The sequence below is a fragment of the Phalacrocorax aristotelis genome, chromosome 23 (genome assembly GCF_949628215.1).
Source record: "Phalacrocorax aristotelis chromosome 23, bGulAri2.1, whole genome shotgun sequence".
Lineage (NCBI taxonomy): Eukaryota > Metazoa > Chordata > Aves > Suliformes > Phalacrocoracidae > Phalacrocorax > Phalacrocorax aristotelis.
In genome coordinates, this window is record NC_134298.1 from 1,433,043 (window position 1) to 1,456,065 (window position 23,023).

General features: G+C 56.4%; 4 protein-coding genes across 4 annotated transcripts; all 4 read left to right on the forward strand.

Moving 5' to 3' along the window:
* On the forward strand, positions 1-678 carry LOC142067745 (feather keratin Cos1-1/Cos1-3/Cos2-1-like). The gene is made up of 3 exons (XM_075116681.1): positions 1-58; positions 178-180; positions 362-678. Exon 3 carries the CDS (start codon positions 364-366, stop codon positions 676-678), a length of 315 nt encoding a protein of 104 aa, XP_074972782.1. The 5' UTR covers positions 1-58; positions 178-180; positions 362-363.
* Positions 679-7,240: 6,562 nt separating this feature from the next.
* LOC142067785 (feather keratin Cos1-1/Cos1-3/Cos2-1-like) lies at positions 7,241-7,918 on the forward strand. The gene is made up of 3 exons (XM_075116744.1): positions 7,241-7,298; positions 7,418-7,420; positions 7,602-7,918. The coding sequence occupies exon 3, from the start codon at positions 7,604-7,606 to the stop codon at positions 7,916-7,918; it is 315 nt and encodes a 104-aa protein (XP_074972845.1). The 5' UTR covers positions 7,241-7,298; positions 7,418-7,420; positions 7,602-7,603.
* Positions 7,919-14,474: 6,556 nt separating this feature from the next.
* On the forward strand, positions 14,475-15,152 carry LOC142067747 (feather keratin Cos1-1/Cos1-3/Cos2-1-like). Its single transcript, XM_075116685.1, has 3 exons — positions 14,475-14,532; positions 14,652-14,654; positions 14,836-15,152. The coding sequence occupies exon 3, from the start codon at positions 14,838-14,840 to the stop codon at positions 15,150-15,152; it is 315 nt and encodes a 104-aa protein (XP_074972786.1). The 5' UTR covers positions 14,475-14,532; positions 14,652-14,654; positions 14,836-14,837.
* A 6,570-nt stretch (positions 15,153-21,722) lies between these two features.
* LOC142067810 (feather keratin Cos1-1/Cos1-3/Cos2-1-like) lies at positions 21,723-22,400 on the forward strand. The gene is made up of 3 exons (XM_075116772.1): positions 21,723-21,780; positions 21,900-21,902; positions 22,084-22,400. Exon 3 carries the CDS (start codon positions 22,086-22,088, stop codon positions 22,398-22,400), a length of 315 nt encoding a protein of 104 aa, XP_074972873.1. The 5' UTR covers positions 21,723-21,780; positions 21,900-21,902; positions 22,084-22,085.
* Positions 22,401-23,023: the final 623 nt, after the last annotated feature.

The following is a 23,023-nucleotide window of genomic DNA, read 5'->3' on the forward strand; positions in this document are numbered from 1 at the left end:
CGTCTCATCCACTTCTCTCGCCTCCTTCTCCTTGGGAATCAGGTGAGAGTGAAGCCTCGTCTCCTCCTCCTCCTCCTCCTTCAGGATCAGGTCTTTCCTCGATGGGTGCCTCAGCCGATATGGGCTGTCCTAGCCCAGGGCTGGGAACTGATTCTCATGGGAGAGGGAAGGGGAGAGGAGGTCTTCCCGAGAGAGGGGCTGGGACTTAGTTGAGGTGGCTCGTGGCCTTTGGGCTGGGCAGCGCGTGCTGGGCCAGGAGGTGCCTTGGCTCCACTGTGGTTGGGTGCAGTGCTGCCCCTCATGTATCCCTGTGCTCTGCTTCTTCCCTGCCCTCTCTCCCAGGTGCACCGCTGGACCAGAGACATGTCCTGCTACGACAAGTGCCAGCCCTGCCAGCCCTGCTCGCCCTGTGGCCCGACCCCACTGGCCAACAGCTGCAATGAGCCCTGTGTCAGGCAGTGCCAGAACTCCATCGTCGTCATCGAGCCCTCCCCTGTGGTGGTGACCCTGCCCGGCCCCATCCTCAGCTCCTTCCCACAGAACACCGTTGTGGGCTCCTCCACCTCCGCTGCTGTTGGCAGCATCCTCAGCTGTGATGGAGTGCCCATCAACTCCGGGGGCTTTGACCTCTCCTGCATTACGAACCGCTACTGTGGCAGCAGATGTCGACCCTGCTAAAGCGGCTGGCAACAACTTTGGCCAAGAACTTCCAAGACCTCAGAACATGGTGCTGCTGGACAGGAGACAGAGCTTCAGGGCACTGTATTCACCTCCTCGGGCCACTGTTTTGCTCTTCTAATCCCTTCTCTCTCTTCTTTACCTTTCCTGTCACCGCCTCCCCACACCAGCCTAGCGGGGAACTGTTGGCCTCCCTCCCTCTGCAGGGCGGGCAGATGGACACCCTGCAGGAGCTCCACCGCATCTTAGTGGCTGCCCCTGTGGCTGCTCTCTGTGAACCACCTCCTTTTCTTCTTCGGACTCATTAAAGTTGTGCTGCATCCAAGCTTGGGCCTCCGAGTCCTCCTTCCTTCTGCGGCAGCTCTTCCAGTCTGCTCAGGGAAGAGGTGGAGCAAGGGGAGGGTGGGACTCACCGCAGTAGATTTTGGTGTGTGCCCTTTCCCCTGGAGCTAACAAAGACAACCCTGGCTACTCCACAGCCAATGGCTATCAGCGAGAGCATGGCTGCAAAGGGCGGCAGGAGTGGGGAATGGGAAGACAAGAATGCACACGGACAGCCCACAGCCTCCTCTCCACCTTCCCCTCCACTGCATTACGCCATCTAGAGCCCGTGGCCGGTACACATGGGCACAGGCAGGTGAGATAGCGACCTCATATAGCCCTTCAGCACCTGGCAGGGCCCAGCTGCTCTCCAGATAGGCAGGGCTGAGGTAATGCACAAGTCAGGATTAGTATCGGCCACACTCCCTGCGAAGCCAACACCCCCACAAGGCCCTCACGGCTTGTTTCAGCTGTCCACCTTCCCTGCGCAAATGCCTTGTGGCGCAAATGACTGTTAATGCTAACATCTAGTTATGCTTTTCAGTTATACTTTGAAAGTTCCTTTTGGACCTTGGCCTTCAGCCGCAGGCAATGCTCTAAATCCTGGCATCCATCCGTGGTCTCCTGGGAGCAGAAAAGGAACTCCTGGAGGCACTGCTTGGCGCACAATAACATCTCAGGCACACAGCGCCCCACGAAGCGTGTGAGGTTCCACTCATGCCCTTCCTGCCCTCAGGTCGTGGGCTGACCACGGAGGACCTCACCCTGGAGCAGGTGGATGTACCGTGAAGGACACTGTGACCCCGTAAAGAGCTTGCACTGGAAGAGGTTCCTGGCAGGAACTGCCCTCCTGCGGAGAGAAGCCCACGCTGGAGTAGGTCCTCTGGCAGGAGCTGTGACCCCGTGGGGGACCCATGGTGGAGCAGCCCATGAAGAAATGCAGCCCGGTGGAAGGACCCACGTTGGAGAATTTTGTGAAGGACCTTCTCCCGTGGGTGGGGCCCCACCGTGGAGCAGGGGAGCAGCGTGAAGAGGAAGGAGTGCCAAGAGACTATGTGTAACGCAGAGTCCGCAACCCCCCTTCCCATTCAGAGGTGAGGCTCACAGGACGGTAGCTCCCCAGGTTCTCCTTTCTACCCTTTTCAAAGATGGACACACTCTTTCCCTTCTTCCACTCCCCAGGGACTTCACCTGACTGCCATGGCCTTTCAAGACCATGGAGAGTGTCTTGGCAGCTACACCAGCCAATTCCCTCAGGACTCTGGGATGCATCTCATCAGGTGCCATAGACTTGTGGATGTTCCGGTTCCTCAGGTGGTGGGAGGGGCTTTAGCCCCCTCGTCTCCATCCTGCGGTCCATTGGCTTGAGAGGGTTGAGGAGAGAGGCTACCAGCGAAGACTGAGGCAAGAAAGTTGTTGAGTACCTCAGCTCTCTCCTCGTCTCTTGATACTAGGCAACCATTCTTGTTCAGCAGGGCGGGTGCACTTTCTTTAGCTTTCTTTTTCTGGCTGTCGTACCTGTAGAAGCCCTTTAGTTATTCTTTGCATCCCTTACCTGTCCCCGCTTCCACTGCTTCCACTGCTTGCGCGGTTCCCTCTTGCTCATTACTTTGACCAGCATATCTCAGCTCAGCCGTACTGGTCTCTTCCCTTCCTTGCCTGATTTCTTACACCTGGCAACTGCGAGCTCCTGTGCTCTATGGAATGCACCTTCCAAGGTCTGCCGGCACTTCTGTTCCCTTGTCCCTGAGGACCTCTTCCCAGGGGGTCCTGCTGACTAACTCCTTGAAGAGCTGGAAGGCTGCTTTCTGTACGAACCTTCCCACGATCAAAAAATCCCCAAACTTCCACCAACGGCACCAGCGTCTGAGCCAGGTGTTAATCGGGTGAATAATCAGTGAGAACATCCAAGGGCAACGATAGCTAGGGCAGATCCCCTCTTCCTCTGCCACACCATGCAGTGCCCCGTGCGGCCCAGCGGGTGGTTGCACAGATTTGCAAGGCTGAGGTGCCTGGCGGACTGCACATCCCCACCTCCCATCAGAACGAGCACCTCCAGGACAAAAAAGGTTTCTTGCATGGGCCTAAAAGAAGACACAGGTGAGCGACTGACCCTTCCTCCCATGGTACTGTAGAGAGAGCACCGACCAGAACAGCCCATGCTCTCTCTTTGCAGCTCACGGCAAGTACAATCCCATCCTGGCGCGCGAGGGAAGAACAGTTCCATGGCAGAAGCTCTCTCACCACCTTCTCTTTTCCCTCAGGCCACCAACCCCAGCCCCTCTCAGAAAGAGGATCTTTGGGTGCAGATCTCTGGGCGCGTAGGGGAAATAGGGCTGCCACGGGAGTGCTGAGGGCCTTTGCCCACAGCTCAGCCTTGCACAGAAGGGCCTCCTGCCAGGCTGCCAAGAGAAGAGAACTGTACTGGGCCCCTTCTCCTAGGTCCCTCCTCCCCTGAAGCCTACCGCTCGTGGAGAACAGCCTTTGGTGCTTGAACCTCAGAAATTTGGGCCTACAAAGACAGCCGAGATCATCTGCACTGACCTGCCTGTGAGACGTTGAGAGGGAACGGGCTGGGAAAGAGAGTCAGTGAGGGGCTGGATGGTTGGGGAAAGAAATGCAAGGTGGAGGGGGTCTGAGGCAGCCAAGGGAGTGGGTGTTTCTTCTCTGTCACCAGTTGTCATGCAGGACTCTTCCTAGCAGAGTCAGAAAGAGCTGAAGAGAGCAGGTGTCGTGGTTTAGCCGGCAGCTCAGCCCCACACAGTCGCTCGCTCACTCTCCCACCGGTAGATGGGGGAGAGAATCAGAAGGGTAACGCTCGTGGGTTGAGATAAGAACAGTGAATTAATTAAAATTAAAAGAAACAACAACAAAAATGCAACGTAAAGAGAACAACGAGAGGCGTGAAACCCGGTGTGGGGGGGAGGGGAAGGGAGAGGGGAGAGGGGAGGGGAATGAACCGCCAAAACAAACCGCACGCGACGCAACCGCTCACCGCCCGCCGACCCAAAGCCATGCCTCCTCTGAGCCGCAGATTGCCCACCCTTGATATACTGGTCATGGTGTCACATGGTATGGAACGAACATGCCATTGGCCAGTCGGGGTCAGCCGCCCCGGCCGTGGCCTTGCCCCTCCCAGCCTCCCGCCGACGCGGCAGAGCGTGGGAAGCTGGAAAGGTTGTCGACACCCCCACCCCCCCACCCCCACCCCACCCCGGAGGAGAATTAACCCCTTCTCAGCCAAAACCAGCACAGCAGGTCATCAACAGAGTAGCTCCCATTCACGGCTTTCCTCCCGCGCAGACCGTGGGGACTCCTTGTACATTTGAGGCTACGGCAGGAGGTTTGGTGAGCTGTGCTCTGCCCATGGCTCTAAACCTGCCACTGGTTCCCAGGTACACAAGCACAAAGGCCACCTGACATCACTGCCCACCGTCCTCTGAAGGGAACAACAGTGGGAGGAAGAGACTGCTCCTGATGGCATAGATAGGAAGCAGGAAAAAAAGAAAAGCATGGCAATGTAAAAAGCACACATGGCACTTCTAATTACCATAGTTGTTGCAGAACCAGGAAGACCTTGGCTGGCTTCCAAACACACCCGGCTGATCTCTCACGCTCCCTCCTCCACAGGACAGAAGGAGATAGAAAGGAGAAAGTAAGGTGAAAGTAAGGCTGTGGGTCAAGGTAAAGACAGGGGGATTACTAACCAAATGCTGTCACCCTTAAAGCAGGCTCGACTTGGGGAAGATTCATTTAACATAGTGCCAATTACAAATAGAGCAGGATGGTGAGAAACAGACCAAAACCCTCTAAAACACCTCCATGCCCACCTCTTTTTCACAGCCTCGACTTCCCTCCTTCGTTCATGGCTCTCTCTCTCCTCCACCCGCAAGCAGCACAGTGTAATGTGGAATGGGGGAGCGTTGTGGCAGGACACAACAGTTCCTTCCTGCCACTCTTTTCTCCTCACATTTTTCTCTGCTCCAGCATGAGTCCTTCCCATAGGCTGCAGTCTTTCAAGACCAGCTCCATCATAGGTCCAGTCCACGGCCTGCAGTCCTTCTGGATAAGACTGCCCCAGCATGGGGGTCCTCCAGGGCCCGCAGTTGGTGCCAGGAGCCTGCTTCAGCGTGGGCTCTGCACAGGCCACAGTTCCAGCAGGGGATATCCACCTGGTCCAGCACGGGGTCCTCCATGGGCTCCTGGTCCAGCGCGGGATCCTCCATGTGGATATCTGCTCCACTGTGGTCTCTCCCACAGGTTGCCCAGCAATCTCTGCACCATTGCCTGAAGCACCTCCTCCTCCTCCTCCTCCCTTTCCTCTGGCCTTGGTGTTTGCGGGACTGTTTCTCAAATGGTTTACTCTCTCCATTCCTCATTTCCTGTGTAGTCTTTTGCCCTTTCTCTAAGATGTGTTAGCCAGCATTGCTAACGGGCTCAGCGTTGTGCAGCAGATAGTCCGTGTTGGAGCCGGTTGGAACTGGCTCTGTCAGACATGGCGGTAGCCACTGGATTCTTCTCACAGGGGGCACCCCTGCACCCTTCTCCCCCACCTCCCAAAGCCTTGCCACCGAAACAGGCTGCAGTGGGTCCAAGGGAGTATGAGGCACAGTTAGAGGGATACGAATTCCAAGAGAGAGGAACCAGTCCAGGCTTCAGTAAGGCATGGATGGAATGCTGAATAAGCTTAAGATAAATGGTATTATTCCTCACGCTTAAAGATTTTGAATAAGTGCTCTAATATGACAGCTATCTAATGTCCTTGAACTTGAGTTTGAAAGCGGCTCCCATGGGAAGGGCAGTCAGGCCTGGCTGAAGCCTCCCAGCAGCACCACCTGGACATGATCTCAGCAAGGTCAACAAAGGGAGAAGGGTGGCCCTCGGTTACACTGCCTCTAAGCTGGAGCAAAGACAAGGCAGACTAGGGTGGAGGACGCACTTAGGTCCCTTACAAGGTACCTGCAGCCTCTGTCACAAAGAGGGAACTTGCCTGACCTCCCTCATGAAACAGCAGCAGAGTTTCTGCAATTGGGCCCTGAAGCACATGTCCCTGCCTTCCTAGACACAGGTGCTGTGCCCTCAGATTCAGGTTTCTGTGGGGAGCATGGGACTCCTGGTGCTTCAACACCAAAGGCGTCCTCAGCTGCTTGACTCTCCCTGTGCCACCCAGAAAGTCAGTCCCACGTCTCACAGCAGAGCATCATCTGGACCCTGGTCCCTTCACTCCAGTACCCACTCGGTGCGAGGTCGTAGGCCCTGCCTCACTCAGCACCAGGCTGAGTGGTGGCATTGGCGTGGACATGAGGAGCCTCTGTCCCGCCCAGTCACCAGCAACACTGCCTCGTCAGGGGATACAATGCCAGGATAACGGCCTGCATAGGCGGGCAGCCTTTCTTGCTCTTTCTCCCCGTACGTAAAGCAAGAAAGGGAGGACGCGAGAGGGCACAAGGGACTGCATTTTGGTTCTCTGAGCAGCTCTCTGCCAGGCCAAAGGCACCACCGTTCAGCTGCAGATGGGCTCCTTCTGGCAAGGGCAACGTGCTGCTCTGCAGTTCTCCTGGACGCACCACGTCCATGGAGGGGGACCTGCGCACGTCCCCGTGATGAGGCTCACACAAGTACAGGCTGACCGACGTGTGCTCGTGCATGCCTCCATGGGAGCACGCAAAAATCTGTATGCTCACGTAACGCAAGCCAGGAAAACATAGACTCGTCAAGGTTGGAAAAGACCCCAAAAGATCACCAAGTCCGACCGTCAATCACCAAGTCCACATCAGCAACTGTGGACTCTGCTGAGCAGATGCTGGGGGCTAGATGTGACATGACCTCTCACATGGGAGCCTTTGTGCATCCGGACAAGAAACATGAGAGCGATGCCCATTTCCTGCAAACTTTGCCACAAACAAGCCCACAGGTATGACCCAGGTGCACATCATCACCTGCCTGCACGGCAGGCCGCCAGCACTTGATCTGAGTCTTCTGCCTGCGCTGACGTGTTTCTATCCTGGAAATCCTCAGGCCTCTCATCCCAGCACTTACAGAAGCCTTCATCTGGGAAAGCACGTGGCGTAAGCCAGGAAATGAAAAGGCAGCAGTGCAGGAAGCCAGGACACAGCCCGTACCATTAGCCGGGATGGTCCGCATTTGACGTGAGCTTGTCAGAAAATTATTACTTCCCCAAAGGGTGCCTCTGGGCCTCAGGCAATGCAGGTCTACTATAAAAGGCAGCCCAACTCTCTGTCGTCTCATCCACTTCTCTCGCCTCCTTCTCCTTGGGAATCAGGTGAGAGTGAAGCCTCGTCTCCTCCTCCTCCTCCTCCTTCAGGATCAGGTCTTTCCTCGATGGGTGCCTCAGCCGATATGGGCTGTCCTAGCCCAGGGCTGGGAACTGATTCTCATGGGAGAGGGAAGGGGAGAGGAGGTCTTCCCGAGAGAGGGGCTGGGACTTAGTTGAGGTGGCTCGTGGCCTTTGGGCTGGGCAGCGCGTGCTGGGCCAGGAGGTGCCTTGGCTCCACTGTGGTTGGGTGCAGTGCTGCCCCTCATGTATCCCTGTGCTCTGCTTCTTCCCTGCCCTCTCTCCCAGGTGCACCGCTGGACCAGAGACATGTCCTGCTACGACAAGTGCCAGCCCTGCCAGCCCTGCTCGCCCTGTGGCCCGACCCCACTGGCCAACAGCTGCAATGAGCCCTGTGTCAGGCAGTGCCAGAACTCCATCGTCGTCATCGAGCCCTCCCCCGTGGTGGTGACCCTGCCCGGCCCCATCCTCAGCTCCTTCCCACAGAACACCGTTGTGGGCTCCTCCACCTCCGCTGCTGTTGGCAGCATCCTCAGCTGTGATGGAGTGCCCATCAACTCCGGGGGCTTTGACCTCTCCTGCATTACAAACCGCTACTGTGGCAGCAGATGTCGACCCTGCTAAAGCGGCTGGCAACAACTTTGGCCAAGAACTTCCAAGACCTCAGAACATGGTGCTGCTGGACAGGAGACAGAGCTTCAGGGCACTGTACTCACCTCCTCGGGCCACTGTTTTGCTCTTCTAATCCCTTCTCTCTCTTCTTTACCTTTCCTGTCACCGCCTCCCCACACCAGCCTAGCGGGGACCTGTTGGCCTCCCTCCCTCTGCAGGGCAGGCAGATGGACACCCTGCAGGAGCTCCACCGCATCTTAGTGGCTGCCCCTGTGGCTGCTCTCTGTGAACCACCTCCTTTTCTTCTTCGGACTCATTAAAGTTGTGCTGCATCCAAGCTTGGGCCTCCGAGTCCTCCTTCCTCCTGCGGCAGCTCTTCCAGTCTGCTCAGGGAAGAGGTGGAGCAAGGGGAGGGTGGGACTCACCGCAGTAGATTTTGGTGTGTGTCCTTTCCCCTGGAGCTAACAAAGACAACCCTGGCTACTCCACAGCCAATGGCTATCAGTGAGAGCATGGCTGCAAAGGGCGGCAGGAGTGGGGAATGGGAAGACAAGAATGCACACGGACAGCCCACAGCCTCCTCTCCACCTTCCCCTCCACTGCATTACGCCATCTAGAGCCCGTGGCCGGTACACATGGGCACAGGCAGGTGAGATAGCGACCTCATATAGCCCTTCAGCACCTGGCAGGGCCCAGCTGCTCTCCAGATAGGCAGGGCTGAGGTAATGCACAAGTCAGGATTAGTATCGGCCACACTCCCTGCGAAGCCAACACCCCCACAAGGCCCTCACGGCTTGTTTCAGCTGTCCACCTTCCCTGCGCAAATGCCTTGTGGCGCAAATGACTGTTAATGCTAACATCTAGTTATGCTTTTCAGTTATACTTTGAAAGTTCCTTTTGGACCTTGGCCTTCAGCCGCAGGCAATGCTCTAAATCCTGGCATCCATCCGTGGTCTCCTGGGAGCAGAAAAGGAACTCCTGGAGGCACTGCTTGGCGCACAATAACATCTCAGGCACACAGCGCCCCACGAAGCGTGTGAGGTTCCACTCATGCCCTTCCTGCCCTCAGGTCGTGGGCTGACCACGGAGGACCTCACCCTGGAGCAGGTGGATGTACCGTGAAGGACACTGTGACCCCGTAAAGAGCTTGCACTGGAAGAGGTTCCTGGCAGGAACTGCCCTCCTGCGGAGAGAAGCCCACGCTGGAGTAGGTCCTCTGGCAGGAGCTGTGACCCCGTGGGGGACCCATGGTGGAGCAGCCCATGAAGAAATGCAGCCCGGTGGAAGGACCCACGTTGGAGAATTTTGTGAAGGACCTTCTCCCGTGGGTGGGGCCCCACCGTGGAGCAGGGGAGCAGCGTGAAGAGGAAGGAGTGCCAAGAGACTATGTGTAACGCAGAGTCCGCAACCCCCCTTCCCATTCAGAGGTGAGGCTCACAGGACGGTAGCTCCCCAGGTTCTCCTTTCTACCCTTTTCAAAGATGGACACACTCTTTCCCTTCTTCCACTCCCCAGGGACTTCACCTGACTGCCATGGCCTTTCAAGACCATGGAGAGTGTCTTGGCAGCTACACCAGCCAATTCCCTCAGGACTCTGGGATGCATCTCATCAGGTGCCATAGACTTGTGGATGTTCCGGTTCCTCAGGTGGTGGGAGGGGCTTTAGCCCCCTCGTCTCCATCCTGCGGTCCATTGGCTTGAGAGGGTTGAGGAGAGAGGCTACCAGCGAAGACTGAGGCAAGAAAGTTGTTGAGTACCTCAGCTCTCTCCTCGTCTCTTGATACTAGGCAACCATTCTTGTTCAGCAGGGCGGGTGCACTTTCTTTAGCTTTCTTTTTCTGGCTGTCGTACCTGTAGAAGCCCTTTAGTTATTCTTTGCATCCCTTACCTGTCCCCGCTTCCACTGCTTCCACTGCTTGCGCGGTTCCCTCTTGCTCATTACTTTGACCAGCATATCTCAGCTCAGCCGTACTGGTCTCTTCCCTTCCTTGCCTGATTTCTTACACCTGGCAACTGCGAGCTCCTGTGCTCTATGGAATGCACCTTCCAAGGTCTGCCGGCACTTCTGTTCCCTTGTCCCTGAGGACCTCTTCCCAGGGGGTCCTGCTGACTAACTCCTTGAAGAGCTGGAAGGCTGCTTTCTGTACGAACCTTCCCACGATCAAAAAATCCCCAAACTTCCACCAACGGCACCAGCGTCTGAGCCAGGTGTTAATCGGGTGAATAATCAGTGAGAACATCCAAGGGCAACGATAGCTAGGGCAGATCCCCTCTTCCTCTGCCACACCATGCAGTGCCCCGTGCGGCCCAGCGGGTGGTTGCACAGATTTGCAAGGCTGAGGTGCCTGGCGGACTGCACATCCCCACCTCCCATCAGAACGAGCACCTCCAGGACAAAAAAGGTTTCTTGCATGGGCCTAAAAGAAGACACAGGTGAGCGACTGACCCTTCCTCCCATGGTACTGTAGAGAGAGCACCGACCAGAACAGCCCATGCTCTCTCTTTGCAGCTCACGGCAAGTACAATCCCATCCTGGCGCGCGAGAGAAGAACAGTTCCATGGCAGAAGCTCTCTCACCACCTTCTCTTTTCCCTCAGGCCACCAACCCCAGCCCCTCTCAGAAAGAGGATCTTTGGGTGCAGATCTCTGGGCGCGTAGGGGAAATAGGGCTGCCACGGGAGTGCTGAGGGCCTTTGCCCACAGCTCAGCCTTGCACAGAAGGGCCTCCTGCCAGGCTGCCAAGAGAAGAGAACTGTACTGGGCCCCTTCTCCTAGGTCCCTCCTCCCCTGAAGCCTACCGCTCGTGGAGAACAGCCTTTGGTGCTTGAACCTCAGAAATTTGGGCCTACAAAGACAGCCGAGATCATCTGCACTGACCTGCCTGTGAGACGTTGAGAGGGAACGGGCTGGGAAAGAGAGTCAGTGAGGGGCTGGATGGTTGGGGAAAGAAATGCAAGGTGGAGGGGGTCTGAGGCAGCCAAGGGAGTGGGTGTTTCTCCTCTGTCACCGGTTGTCATTCAGGACTCCTCCTAGCAGAGTCAGAAAGAGCTGAAGAGAGCAGGTGTCGTGGTTTAGCCGGCAGCTCAGCCCCACACAGTCGCTCGCTCATTCTCCCACCGGTAGATGGGGGAGAGAATCAGAAGGGTAACGCTCATGGGTTGAGATAAGAACAGTGAATTAATTAAAATTAAAAGAAACAACAACAAAAATGCAACGTAAAGAGAACAACGAGAGGCGTGAAACCCGGGGTCGGGGGGAGGGGAAGGGAGAGGGGAGAGGGGAGGGGAATGAACCGCCAAAACAAACCGCACGCGACGCAACCGCTCACCGCCCGCCGACCCAAAGCCATGCCTCCTCTGAGCCGCAGATTGCCCACCCTTGATATACTGGTCATGGTGTCACATGGTATGGAACGAACATGCCATTGGCCAGTCGGGGTCAGCCGCCCCGGCCGTGGCCTTGCCCCTCCCAGCCTCCCGCCGACGCGGCAGAGCGTGGGAAGCTGGAAAGGTTGTCGACACCCTCACCCCCCACCCCGGAGGAGAATTAACCCCTTCTCAGCCAAAACCAGCACAGCAGGTCATCAACAGAGTAGCTCCCATTCACGGCTTTCCTCCCGCGCAGACCGTGGGGACTCCTTGTACATTTGAGGCTACGGCAGGAGGTTTGGTGAGCTGTGCTCTGCCCATGGCTCTAAACCTGCCACTGGTTCCCAGGTACACAAGCACAAAGGCCACCTGACATCACTGCCCACCGTCCTCTGAAGGGAACAACAGTGGGAGGAAGAGACTGCTCCTGATGGCATAGATAGGAAGCAGGAAAAAAAGAAAAGCATGGCAATGTAAAAAGCACACATGGCACTTCTAATTACCATAGTTGTTGCAGAACCAGGAAGACCTTGGCTGGCTTCCAAACACACCCGGCTGATCTCTCACGCTCCCTCCTCCACAGGACAGAAGGAGATAGTAAGGAGAAAGTAAGGTGAAAGTAAGGCTGTGGGTCAAGGTAAAGACAGGGGGATTACTAACCAAATGCTGTCACCCTTAAAGCAGGCTCGACTTGGGGAAGATTCATTTAACATAGTGCCAATTACAAATAGAGCAGGATGGTGAGAAACAGACCAAAACCCTCTAAAACACCTCCATGCCCACCTCTTTTTCACAGCCTCGACTTCCCTCCTTCGTTCATGGCTCTCTCTCTCCTCCACCCGCAAGCAGCACAGTGTAATGTGGAATGGGGGAGCGTTGTGGCAGGACACAACAGTTCCTTCCTGCCACTCTTTTCTCCTCACATTTTTCTCTGCTCCAGCATGAGTCCTTCCCATAGGCTGCAGTCTTTCAAGACCAGCTCCATCATAGGTCCAGTCCACGGCCTGCAGTCCTTCTGGATAAGACTGCCCCAGCATGGGGGTCCTCCAGGGCCCGCAGTTGGTGCCAGGAGCCTGCTTCAGCGTGGGCTCTGCACAGGCCACAGTTCCAGCAGGGGATATCCACCTGGTCCAGCACGGGGTCCTCCATGGGCTCCTGGTCCAGCGCGGGATCCTCCATGTGGATATCTGCTCCACTGTGGTCTCTCCCACAGGTTGCCCAGCAATCTCTGCACCATTGCCTGAAGCACCTCCTCCTCCTCCTCCTCCCTTTCCTCTGGCCTTGGTGTTTGCGGGACTGTTTCTCAAATGGTTTACTCTCTCCATTCCTCATTTCCTGTGTAGTCTTTTGCCCTTTCTCTAAGATGTGTTAGCCAGCATTGCTAACGGGCTCAGCGTTGTGCAGCAGATAGTCCGTGTTGGAGCCGGTTGGAACTGGCTCTGTCAGACATGGCGGTAGCCACTGGATTCTTCTCACAGGGGGCACCCCTGCACCCTTCTCCCCCACCTCCCAAAGCCTTGCCACCGAAACAGGCTGCAGTGGGTCCAAGGGAGTATGAGGCACAGTTAGAGGGATACGAATTCCAAGAGAGAGGAACCAGTCCAGGCTTCAGTAAGGCATGGATGGAATGCTGAATAAGCTTAAGATAAATGGTATTATTCCTCACGCTTAAAGATTTTGAATAAGTGCTCTAATATGACAGCTATCTAATGTCCTTGAACTTGAGTTTGAAAGCGGCTCCCATGGGAAGGGCAGTCAGGCCTGGCTGAAGCCTCCCAGCAGCACCACCTGGACATGATCTCAGCAAGGTCAACAAAGGGAGAAGGGTGGCCCTCGGTTACACTGCCTCTAAGCTGGAGCAAAGACAAGGCAGACTAGGGTGGAGGACGCACTTAGGTCCCTTACAAGGTACCTGCAGCCTCTGTCACAAAGAGGGAACTTGCCTGACCTCCCTCATGAAACAGCAGCAGAGTTTCTGCAATTGGGCCCTGAAGCACATGTCCCTGCCTTCCTAGACACAGGTGCTGTGCCCTCAGATTCAGGTTTCTGTGGGGAGCATGGGACTCCTGGTGCTTCAACACCAAAGGCGTCCTCAGCTGCTTGACTCTCCCTGTGCCACCCAGAAAGTCAGTCCCACGTCTCACAGCAGAGCATCATCTGGACCCTGGTCCCTTCACTCCAGTACCCACTCGGTGCGAGGTCGTAGGCCCTGCCTCACTCAGCACCAGGCTGAGTGGTGGCATTGGCGTGGACATGAGGAGCCTCTGTCCCGCCCAGTCACCAGCAACACTGCCTCGTCAGGGGATACAATGCCAGGATAACGGCCTGCATAGGCGGGCAGCCTTTCTTGCTCTTTCTCCCCGTACGTAAAGCAAGAAAGGGAGGACGCGAGAGGGCACAAGGGACTGCATTTTGGTTCTCTGAGCAGCTCTCTGCCAGGCCAAAGGCACCACCGTTCAGCTGCAGATGGGCTCCTTCTGGCAAGGGCAACGTGCTGCTCTGCAGTTCTCCTGGACGCACCACGGGACAGTCCCCCTGCTGTGACCTGCGCACGTCCCCATGATGAGGCTCACACAAGTACAGGCTGACCGACGTGTGCTCGTGCATGCCTCCATGGGAGCACGCAAAAATCTGTATGCTCACGTAACGCAAGCCAGGAAAACATAGACTCGTCAAGGTTGGAAAAGACCCCAAAAGATCACCAAGTCCGACCGTCAATCACCAAGTCCACATCAGCAACTGTGGACTCTGCTGAGCAGATGCTGGGGGCTAGATGTGACATGACCTCTCACATGGGAGCCTTTGTGCATCCGGACAAGAAACATGAGAGCGATGCCCATTTCCTGCAAACTTTGCCACAAACAAGCCCACAGGTATGACCCAGGTGCACATCATCACCTGCCTGCACGGCAGGCCGCCAGCACTTGATCTGAGTCTTCTGCCTGCGCTGACGTGTTTCTATCCTGGAAATCCTCAGGCCTCTCATCCCAGCACTTACAGAAGCCTTCATCTGGGAAAGCACGTGGCGTAAGCCAGGAAATGAAAAGGCAGCAGTGCAGGAAGCCAGGACACAGCCCGTACCATTAGCCGGGATGGTCCGCATTTGACGTGAGCTTGTCAGAAAATTATTACTTCCCCAAAGGGTGCCTCTGGGCCTCAGGCAATGCAGGTCTACTATAAAAGGCAGCCCAACTCTCTGTCGTCTCATCCACTTCTCTCGCCTCCTTCTCCTTGGGAATCAGGTGAGAGTGAAGCCTCGTCTCCTCCTCCTCCTCCTCCTTCAGGATCAGGTCTTTCCTCGATGGGTGCCTCAGCCGATATGGGCTGTCCTAGCCCAGGGCTGGGAACTGATTCTCATGGGAGAGGGAAGGGGAGAGGAGGTCTTCCCGAGAGAGGGGCTGGGACTTAGTTGAGGTGGCTCGTGGCCTTTGGGCTGGGCAGCGCGTGCTGGGCCAGGAGGTGCCTTGGCTCCACTGTGGTTGGGTGCAGTGCTGCCCCTCATGTATCCCTGTGCTCTGCTTCTTCCCTGCCCTCTCTCCCAGGTGCACCGCTGGACCAGAGACATGTCCTGCTACGACAAGTGCCAGCCCTGCCAGCCCTGCTCGCCCTGTGGCCCGACCCCACTGGCCAACAGCTGCAATGAGCCCTGTGTCAGGCAGTGCCAGAACTCCATCGTCGTCATCGAGCCCTCCCCTGTGGTGGTGACCCTGCCCGGCCCCATCCTCAGCTCCTTCCCACAGAACACCGTTGTGGGCTCGTCCACCTCCGCTGCTGTTGGCAGCATCCTCAGCTGTGATGGAGTGCCCATCAACTCCGGGGGCTTTGACCTCTCCTGCATTACAAACCGCTACTGTGGCAGCAGATGTCGACCCTGCTAAAGCGGCTGGCAACAACTTTGGCCAAGAACTTCCAAGACCTCAGAACATGGTGCTGCTGGACAGGAGACAGAGCTTCAGGGCACTGTACTCACCTCCTCGGGCCACTGTTTTGCTCTTCTAATCCCTTCTCTCTCTTCTTTACCTTTCCTGTCACCGCCTCCCCACACCAGCCTAGCGGGGACTTGTTGGCCTCCCTCCCTCTGCAGGGTGGGCAGATGGACACCCTGCAGGAGCTCCACCGCATCTTAGTGGCTGCCCCTGTGGCTGCTCTCTGTGAACCACCTCCTTTTCTTCTTCGGACTCATTAAAGTTGTGCTGCATCCAAGCTTGGGCCTCCGAGTCCTCCTTCCTTCTGCGGCAGCTCTTCCAGTCTGCTCAGGGAAGAGGTGGAGCAAGGGGAGGGTGGGACTCACCGCAGTAGATTTTGGTGTGTGCCCTTTCCCCTGGAGCTAACAAAGACAACCCTGGCTACTCCACAGCCAATGGCTATCAGCGAGAGCATGGCTGCAAAGGGCGGCAGGAGTGGGGAATGGGAAGACAAGAATGCACACGGACAGCCCACAGCCTCCTCTCCACCTTCCCCTCCACTGCATTGCGCCATCTAGAGCCCGTGGCCGGTACACATGGGCACAGGCAGGTGAGATAGCGACCTCATATAGCCCTTCAGCACCTGGCAGGGCCCAGCTGCTCTCCAGATAGGCAGGGCTGAGGTAATGCACAAGTCAGGATTAGTATCGGCCACACTCCCTGCGAAGCCAACACCCCCACAAGGCCCTCACGGCTTGTTTCAGCTGTCCACCTTCCCTGCGCAAATGCCTTGTGGCGCAAATGACTGTTAATGCTAACATCTAGTTATGCTTCCCAGTTATACTTTGAAAGTTCCTTTTGGACCTTGGCCTTCAGCCGCAGGCAATGCTCTAAATCCTGGCATCCATCCGTGGTCTCCTGGGAGCAGAAAAGGAACTCCTGGAGGCACTGCTTGGCGCACAATAACATCTCAGGCACACAGCGCCCCACGAAGCGTGTGAGGTTCCACTCATGCCCTTCCTGCCCTCAGGTCGTGGGCTGACCACGGAGGACCTCACCCCGGAGCAGGTGGATGTACCGTGAAGGACACTGTGACCCCGTAAAGAGCTTGCACTGGAAGAGGTTCCTGGCAGGAACTGCCCTCCTGCGGAGAGAAGCCCACGCTGGAGCAGGTCCTCTGGCAGGAGCTGTGACCCCGTGGGGGACCCATGGTGGAGCAGCCCATGAAGAAATGCAGCCCGGTGGAAGGACCCACGTTGGAGAATTTTGTGAAGGACCTTCTCCCGTGGGTGGGGCCCCACCGTGGAGCAGGGGAGCAGCGTGAAGAGGAAGGAGTGGCAGAGACTATGTGTAACGCAGAGTCCGCAACCCCCCTTCCCATTCAGAGGTGAGGCTCACAGGACGGTAGCTCCCCAGGTTCTCCTTTCTACCCTTTTCAAAGATGGACACACTCTTTCCCTTCTTCCACTCCCCAGGGACTTCACCTGACTGCCATGGCCTTTCAAGACCATGGAGAGTGTCTTGGCAGCTACACCAGCCAATTCCCTCAGGACTCTGGGATGCATCTCATCAGGTGCCATAGACTTGTGGATGTTCCGGTTCCTCAGGTGGTGGGAGGGGCTTTAGCCCCCTCGTCTCCATCCTGCGGTCCATTGGCTTGAGAGGGTTGAGGAGAGAGACTACCAGCGAAGACTGAGGCAAGAAAGTTGTTGAGTACCTCAGCTCTCTCCTCGTCTCTTGATACTAGGCAACCATTCTTGTTCAGCAGGGCGGGTGCACTTTCTTTAGCTTTCTTTTTCTGGCTGTCGTACCTGTAGAAGCCCTTTAGTTATTCTTTGCATCCCTTACCTGTCCCCGCTTCCACTGCTTCCACTGCTTGCGCGGTTCCCTCTTGCTCATTAGTTTGACCAGCATATCTCAGCTCAGCCGTACTGGTCTCTTCCCTTCCTTGCCTGATTTCTTACACCTGGCAACTGCGAGCTCCTGTGCTCTATGGAATGCACCTTCCAAGGTCTGCCGGCACTTCTGTTCCCTTGTCCCTGAGGACCTCTTCCCAGGGGGTCCTGCTGACTAACTCCTTGAAGAGCTGGAAGGCTGCTTTCTGTACGAACCTTCCCACGATCAAAAAATCCCCAAACTTCCACCAACGGCACCAGCGTCTGAGCCAGGTGTTAATCGGGTGAATAATCAGTGAGAACATCCAAGGGCAACGATAGCTAGGGCAGATCCCCTCTTCCTCTGCCACACCATGCAGTGCCCCGTGCGGCCCAGCGGGTGGTTGCACAGATTTGCAAGGCTGAGGTGCCTGGCGGACTGCACATCCCCACCTCCCATCAGAACGAGCACCTCCAGGACAAAAAAGGTTTCTTGCATGGGCCTAAAAGAAGACACAGGTGAGCGACTGACCCTTCCTCCCATGGTACTGTAGAGAGAGCACCGACCAGAACAGCCCATGCTCTCTCTTTGCAGCTCACGGCAAGTACAATCCCATCCTGGCGCGCGAGGGAAGAACAGTTCCACGGCAGAAGCTCTCTCACCACCTTCTCTTTTCCCTCAGGCCACCAACCCCAGCCCCTCTCAGAAAGAGGATCTTTGGGTGCAGATCTCTGGGCGCGTAGGGGAAATAGGGCTGCCACGGGAGTGCTGAGGGCCTTTGCCCACAGCTCAGCCTTGCACAGAAGGGCCTCCTGCCAGGCTGCCAAGAGAAGAGAACTGTACTGGGCCCCTTCTCCTAGGTCCCTCCTCCCCTGAAGCCTACCGCTCGTGGAGAACAGCCTTTGGTGCTTGAACCTCAGAAATTTGGGCCTACAAAGACAGCCGAGATCATCTGCACTGACCTGCCTGTGAGACGTTGAGAGGGAACGGGCTGGGAAAGAGAGTCAGTGAGGGGCTGGATGGTTGGGGAAAGAAATGCAAGGTGGAGGGGGTCTGAGGCAGCCAAGGGAGTGGGTGTTTCTTCTCTGTCACCAGTTGTCATGCAGGACTCTTCCTAGCAGAGTCAGAAAGAGCTGAAGAGAGCAGGTGTCGTGGTTTAGCCGGCAGCTCAGCCCCACACAGTCGCTCGCTCACTCCCCCACCAGTAGATGGGGGAGAGAATCAGAAGGGTAACGCTCGTGGGTTGGGATAAGAACAGTGAAATAATTAAAATTAAAAGAAACAACAACAAAAATGCAACGTAAAGAGAACAACGAGAGGCGTGAAACCCGGTGTGGGGGGGAGGGGAAGGGAGAGGGGAGAGGGGAGGGGAATGAACCGCCAAAACAAACCGCACGCGACGCAACCGCTCACCGCCCGCTGACCCAAAGCCATGCCTCCTCTGAGCCGCAGATTGCCCACCCTTGATATACTGGTCATGGTGTCACATGGTATGGAACGAACATGCCATTGGCCAGTCGGGGTCAGCCGCCCCGGCCGTGGCCTTGCCCCTCCCAGCCTCCCGCCGACGCGGCAGAGCGTGGGAAGCTGGAAAGGTTGTCGACACCCCCACCCCCCCACCCCCACCCCACCCCGGAGGAGAATTAACCCCTTCTCAGCCAAAACCAGCACAGCAGGTCATCAACAGAGTAGCTCCCATTCACGGCTTTCCTCCCGCGCAGACTGTGGGGACTCCTTGTACATTTGAGGCTACGGCAGGAGGTTTGGTGAGCTGTGCTCTGCCCATGGCTCTAAACCTGCCACTGGTTCCCAGGTACACAAGCACAAAGGCCACCTGACATCACTGCCCACCGTCCTCTGAAGGGAACAACAGTGGGAGGAAGAGACTGCTCCTGATGGCATAGATAGGAAGCAGGAAAAAAAGAAAAGCATGGCAATGTAAAAAGCACACATGGCACTTCTAATTACCATAGTTGTTGCAGAACCAGGAAGACCTTGGCTGGCTTCCAAACACACCCGGCTGATCTCTCACGCTCCCTCCTCCACAGGACAGAAGGAGATAGAAAGGAGAAAGTAAGGTGAAAGTAAGGCTGTGGGTCAAGGTAAAGACAGGGGGATTACTAACCAAATGCTGTCACCCTTAAAGCAGGCTCGACTTGGGGAAGATTCATTTAACATAGTGCCAATTACAAATAGAGCAGGATGGTGAGAAACAGACCAAAACCCTCTAAAACACCTCCATGCCCACCTCTTTTTCACGGCCTCGACTTCCCTCCTTCGTTCATGGCTCTCTCTCTCCTCCACCCACAAGCAGCACAGTGTAATGTGGAATGGGGGAGCGTTGTGGCAGGACACAACAGTTCCTTCCTGCCACTCTTTTCTCCTCACATTTTTCTCTGCTCCAGCATGAGTCCTTCCCATAGGCTGCAGTCTTTCAAGACCAGCTCCATCATAGGTCCAGTCCACGACCTGCAGTCCTTCTGGATAAGACTGCCCCAGCATGGGGGTCCTCCAGGGCCCGCAGTTGGTGCCAGGAGCCTGCTTCAGCGTGGGCTCTGCACAGGCCACAGTTCCAGCAGGGGATATCCACCTGGTCCAGCACGGGGTCCTCCATGGGCTCCTGGTCCAGCGCGGGATCCTCCATGTGGATATCTGCTCCACTGTGGTCTCTCCCACAGGTTGCCCAGCAATCTCTGCACCATTGCCTGAAGCACCTCCTCCTCCTCCTCCTCCTCCCTTTCCTCTGGCCTTGGTGTTTGCGGGACTGTTTCTCAAATGGTTTACTCTCTCCATTCCTCATTTCCTGTGTAGTCTTTTGCCCTTTCTCTAAGATGTGTTAGCCAGCATTGCTAACGGGCTCAGCGTTGTGCAGCAGATAGTCCGTGTTGGAGCCGGTTGGAACTGGCTCTGTCAGACATGGCGGTAGCCACTGGATTCTTCTCACAGGGGGCACCCCTGCACCCTTCTCCCCCACCTCCCAAAGCCTTGCCACAGAAACAGGCTGCAGTGGGTCCAAGGGAGTATGAGGCACAGTTAGAGGGATACGAATTCCAAGAGAGAGGAACCAGTCCAGGCTTCAGTAAGGCATGGATGGAATGCTGAATAAGCTTAAGATAAATGGTATTATTCCTCATGCTTAAAGATTTTGAATAAGTGCTCTAATATGACAGCTATCTAATGTCCTTGAACTTGAGTTTGAAAGCGGCTCCCATGGGAAGGGCAGTCAGGCCTGGCTGAAGCCTCCCAGCAGCACCACCTGGACATGATCTCAGCAAGGTCAACAAAGGGAGAAGGGTGGCCCTCGGTTACACTGCCTCTAAGCTGGAGCAAAGACAAGGCAGACTAGGGTGGAGGACGCACTTAGGTCCCTTACAAGGTACCTGCAGCCTCTGTCACAAAGAGGGAACTTGCCTGACCTCCCTCATGAAACAGCAGCAGAGTTTCTGCAATTGGGCCCTGAAGCACATGTCCCTGCCTTCCTAGACACAGGTGCTGTGCCCTCAGATTCAGGTTTCTGTGGGGAGCATGGGACTCCTGGTGCTTCAACACCAAAGGCGTCCTCAGCTGCTTGACTCTCCCTGTGCCACCCAGAAAGTCAGTCCCACGTCTCACAGCAGAGCATCATCTGGACCCTGGTCCCTTCACTCCAGTACCCACTCGGTGCGAGGTCGTAGGCCCTGCCTCACTCAGCACCAGGCTGAGTGGTGGCATTGGCGTGGACATGAGGAGCCTCTGTCCCGCCCAGTCACCAGCAACACTGCCTCGTCAGGGGATACAATGCCAGGATAACGGCCTGCATAGGCGGGCAGCCTTTCTTGCTCTTTCTCCCCGTACGTAAAGCAAGAAAGGGAGGACGCGAGAGGGCACAAGGGACTGCATTTTGGTTCTCTGAGCAGCTCTCTGCCAGGCCAAAGGCACCACCGTTCAGCTGCAGATGGGCTCCTTCTGGCAAGGGCAACGTGCTGCTCTGCAGTTCTCCTGGATGCACCACGGGACAGTCCCCCTGCTGTGACCTGCGCACGTCCCCATGATGAGGCTCACACAAGTACAGGCTGACCGACGTGTGCTCGTGCATGCCTCCATGGGAGCACGCAAAAATCTGTATGCTCACGTAACGCAAGCCAGGAAAACATAGACTCGTCAAGGTTGGAAAAGACCCCAAAAGATCACCAAGTCCGACCGTCAATCACCAAGTCCACATCAGCAACTGTGGACTCTGCTGAGCAGATGCTGGGGGCTAGATGTGACATGACCTCTCACATGGGAGCCTTTGTGCATCCGGACAAGAAACATGAGAGCGATGCCCATTTCCTGCAAACTTTGCCACAAACAAGCCCACAGGTATGACCCAGGTGCACATCATCACCTGCCTGCACGGCAGGCCGCCAGCACTTGATCTGAGTCTTCTGCCTGCGCTGACGTGTTTCTATCCTGGAAATCCTCAGGCCTCTCATCCCAGCACTTACAGAAGCCTTCATCTGGGAAAGCACGTGGCGTAAGCCAGGAAATGAAAAGGCAGCAGTGCAGGAAGCCAGGACACAGCCCGTACCATTAGCCGGGATGGTCCGCATTTGACGTGAGCTTGTCAGAAAATTATTACTTCCCCAAAGGGTGCCTCTGGGCCTCAGGCAATGCAGGTCTACTATAAAAGGCAGCCCAACTCTCTGTCGTCTCATCCACTTCTCTCGCCTCCTTCTCCTTGGGAATCAGGTGAGAGTGAAGCCTCGTCTCCTCCTCCTCCTCCTCCTTCAGGATCAGGTCTTTCCTCGATGGGTGCCTCAGCCGATATGGGCTGTCCTAGCCCAGGGCTGGGAACTGATTCTCATGGGAGAGGGAAGGGGAGAGGAGGTCTTCCCGAGAGAGGGGCTGGGACTTAGTTGAGGTGGCTCGTGGCCTTTGGGCTGGGCAGCGCGTGCTGGGCCAGGAGGTGCCTTGGCTCCACTGTGGTTGGGTGCAGTGCTGCCCCTCATGTATCCCTGTGCTCTGCTTCTTCCCTGCCCTCTCTCCCAGGTGCACCGCTGGACCAGAGACATGTCCTGCTACGACAAGTGCCAGCCCTGCCAGCCCTGCTCGCCCTGTGGCCCGACCCCACTGGCCAACAGCTGCAATGAGCCCTGTGTCAGGCAGTGCCAGAACTCCATCGTCGTCATCGAGCCCTCCCCCGTGGTGGTGACCCTGCCCGGCCCCATCCTCAGCTCCTTCCCACAGAGCACCGTTGTGGGCTCCTCCACCTCCGCTGCTGTTGGCAGCATCCTCAGCTGTGATGGAGTGCCCATCAACTCCGGGGGCTTTGACCTCTCCTGCATTACGAACCGCTACTGTGGCAGCAGATGTCGACCCTGCTAAAGCGGCTGGCAACAACTTTGGCCAAGAACTTCCAAGACCTCAGAACATGGTGCTGCTGGACAGGAGACAGAGCTTCAGGGCACTGTATTCACCTCCTCGGGCCACTGTTTTGCTCTTCTAATCCCTTCTCTCTCTTCTTTACCTTTCCTGTCACCGCCTCCCCACACCAGCCTAGCGGGGACCTGTTGGCCTCCCTCCCTCTGCAGGGCGGGCAGATGGACACCCTGCAGGAGCTCCACCGCATCTTAGTGGCTGCCCCTGTGGCTGCTCTCTGTGAACCACCTCCTTTTCTTCTTCGGACTCATTAAAGTTGTGCTGCATCCAAGCTTGGGCCTCCGAGTCCTCCTTCCTTCTGCGGCAGCTCTTCCAGTCTGCTCAGGGAAGAGGTGGAGCAAGGGGAGGGTGGGACTCACCGCAGTAGATTTTGGTGTGTGCCCTTTCCCCTGGAGCTAACAAAGACAACCCTGGCTACTCCACAGCCAATGGCTATCAGCGAGAGCATGGCTGCAAAGGGCGGCAGGAGTGGGGAATGGGAAGACAAGAATGCACACGGACAGCCCACAGCCTCCTCTCCACCTTCCCCTCCACTGCATTACGCCATCTAGAGCCCGTGGCCGGTACAC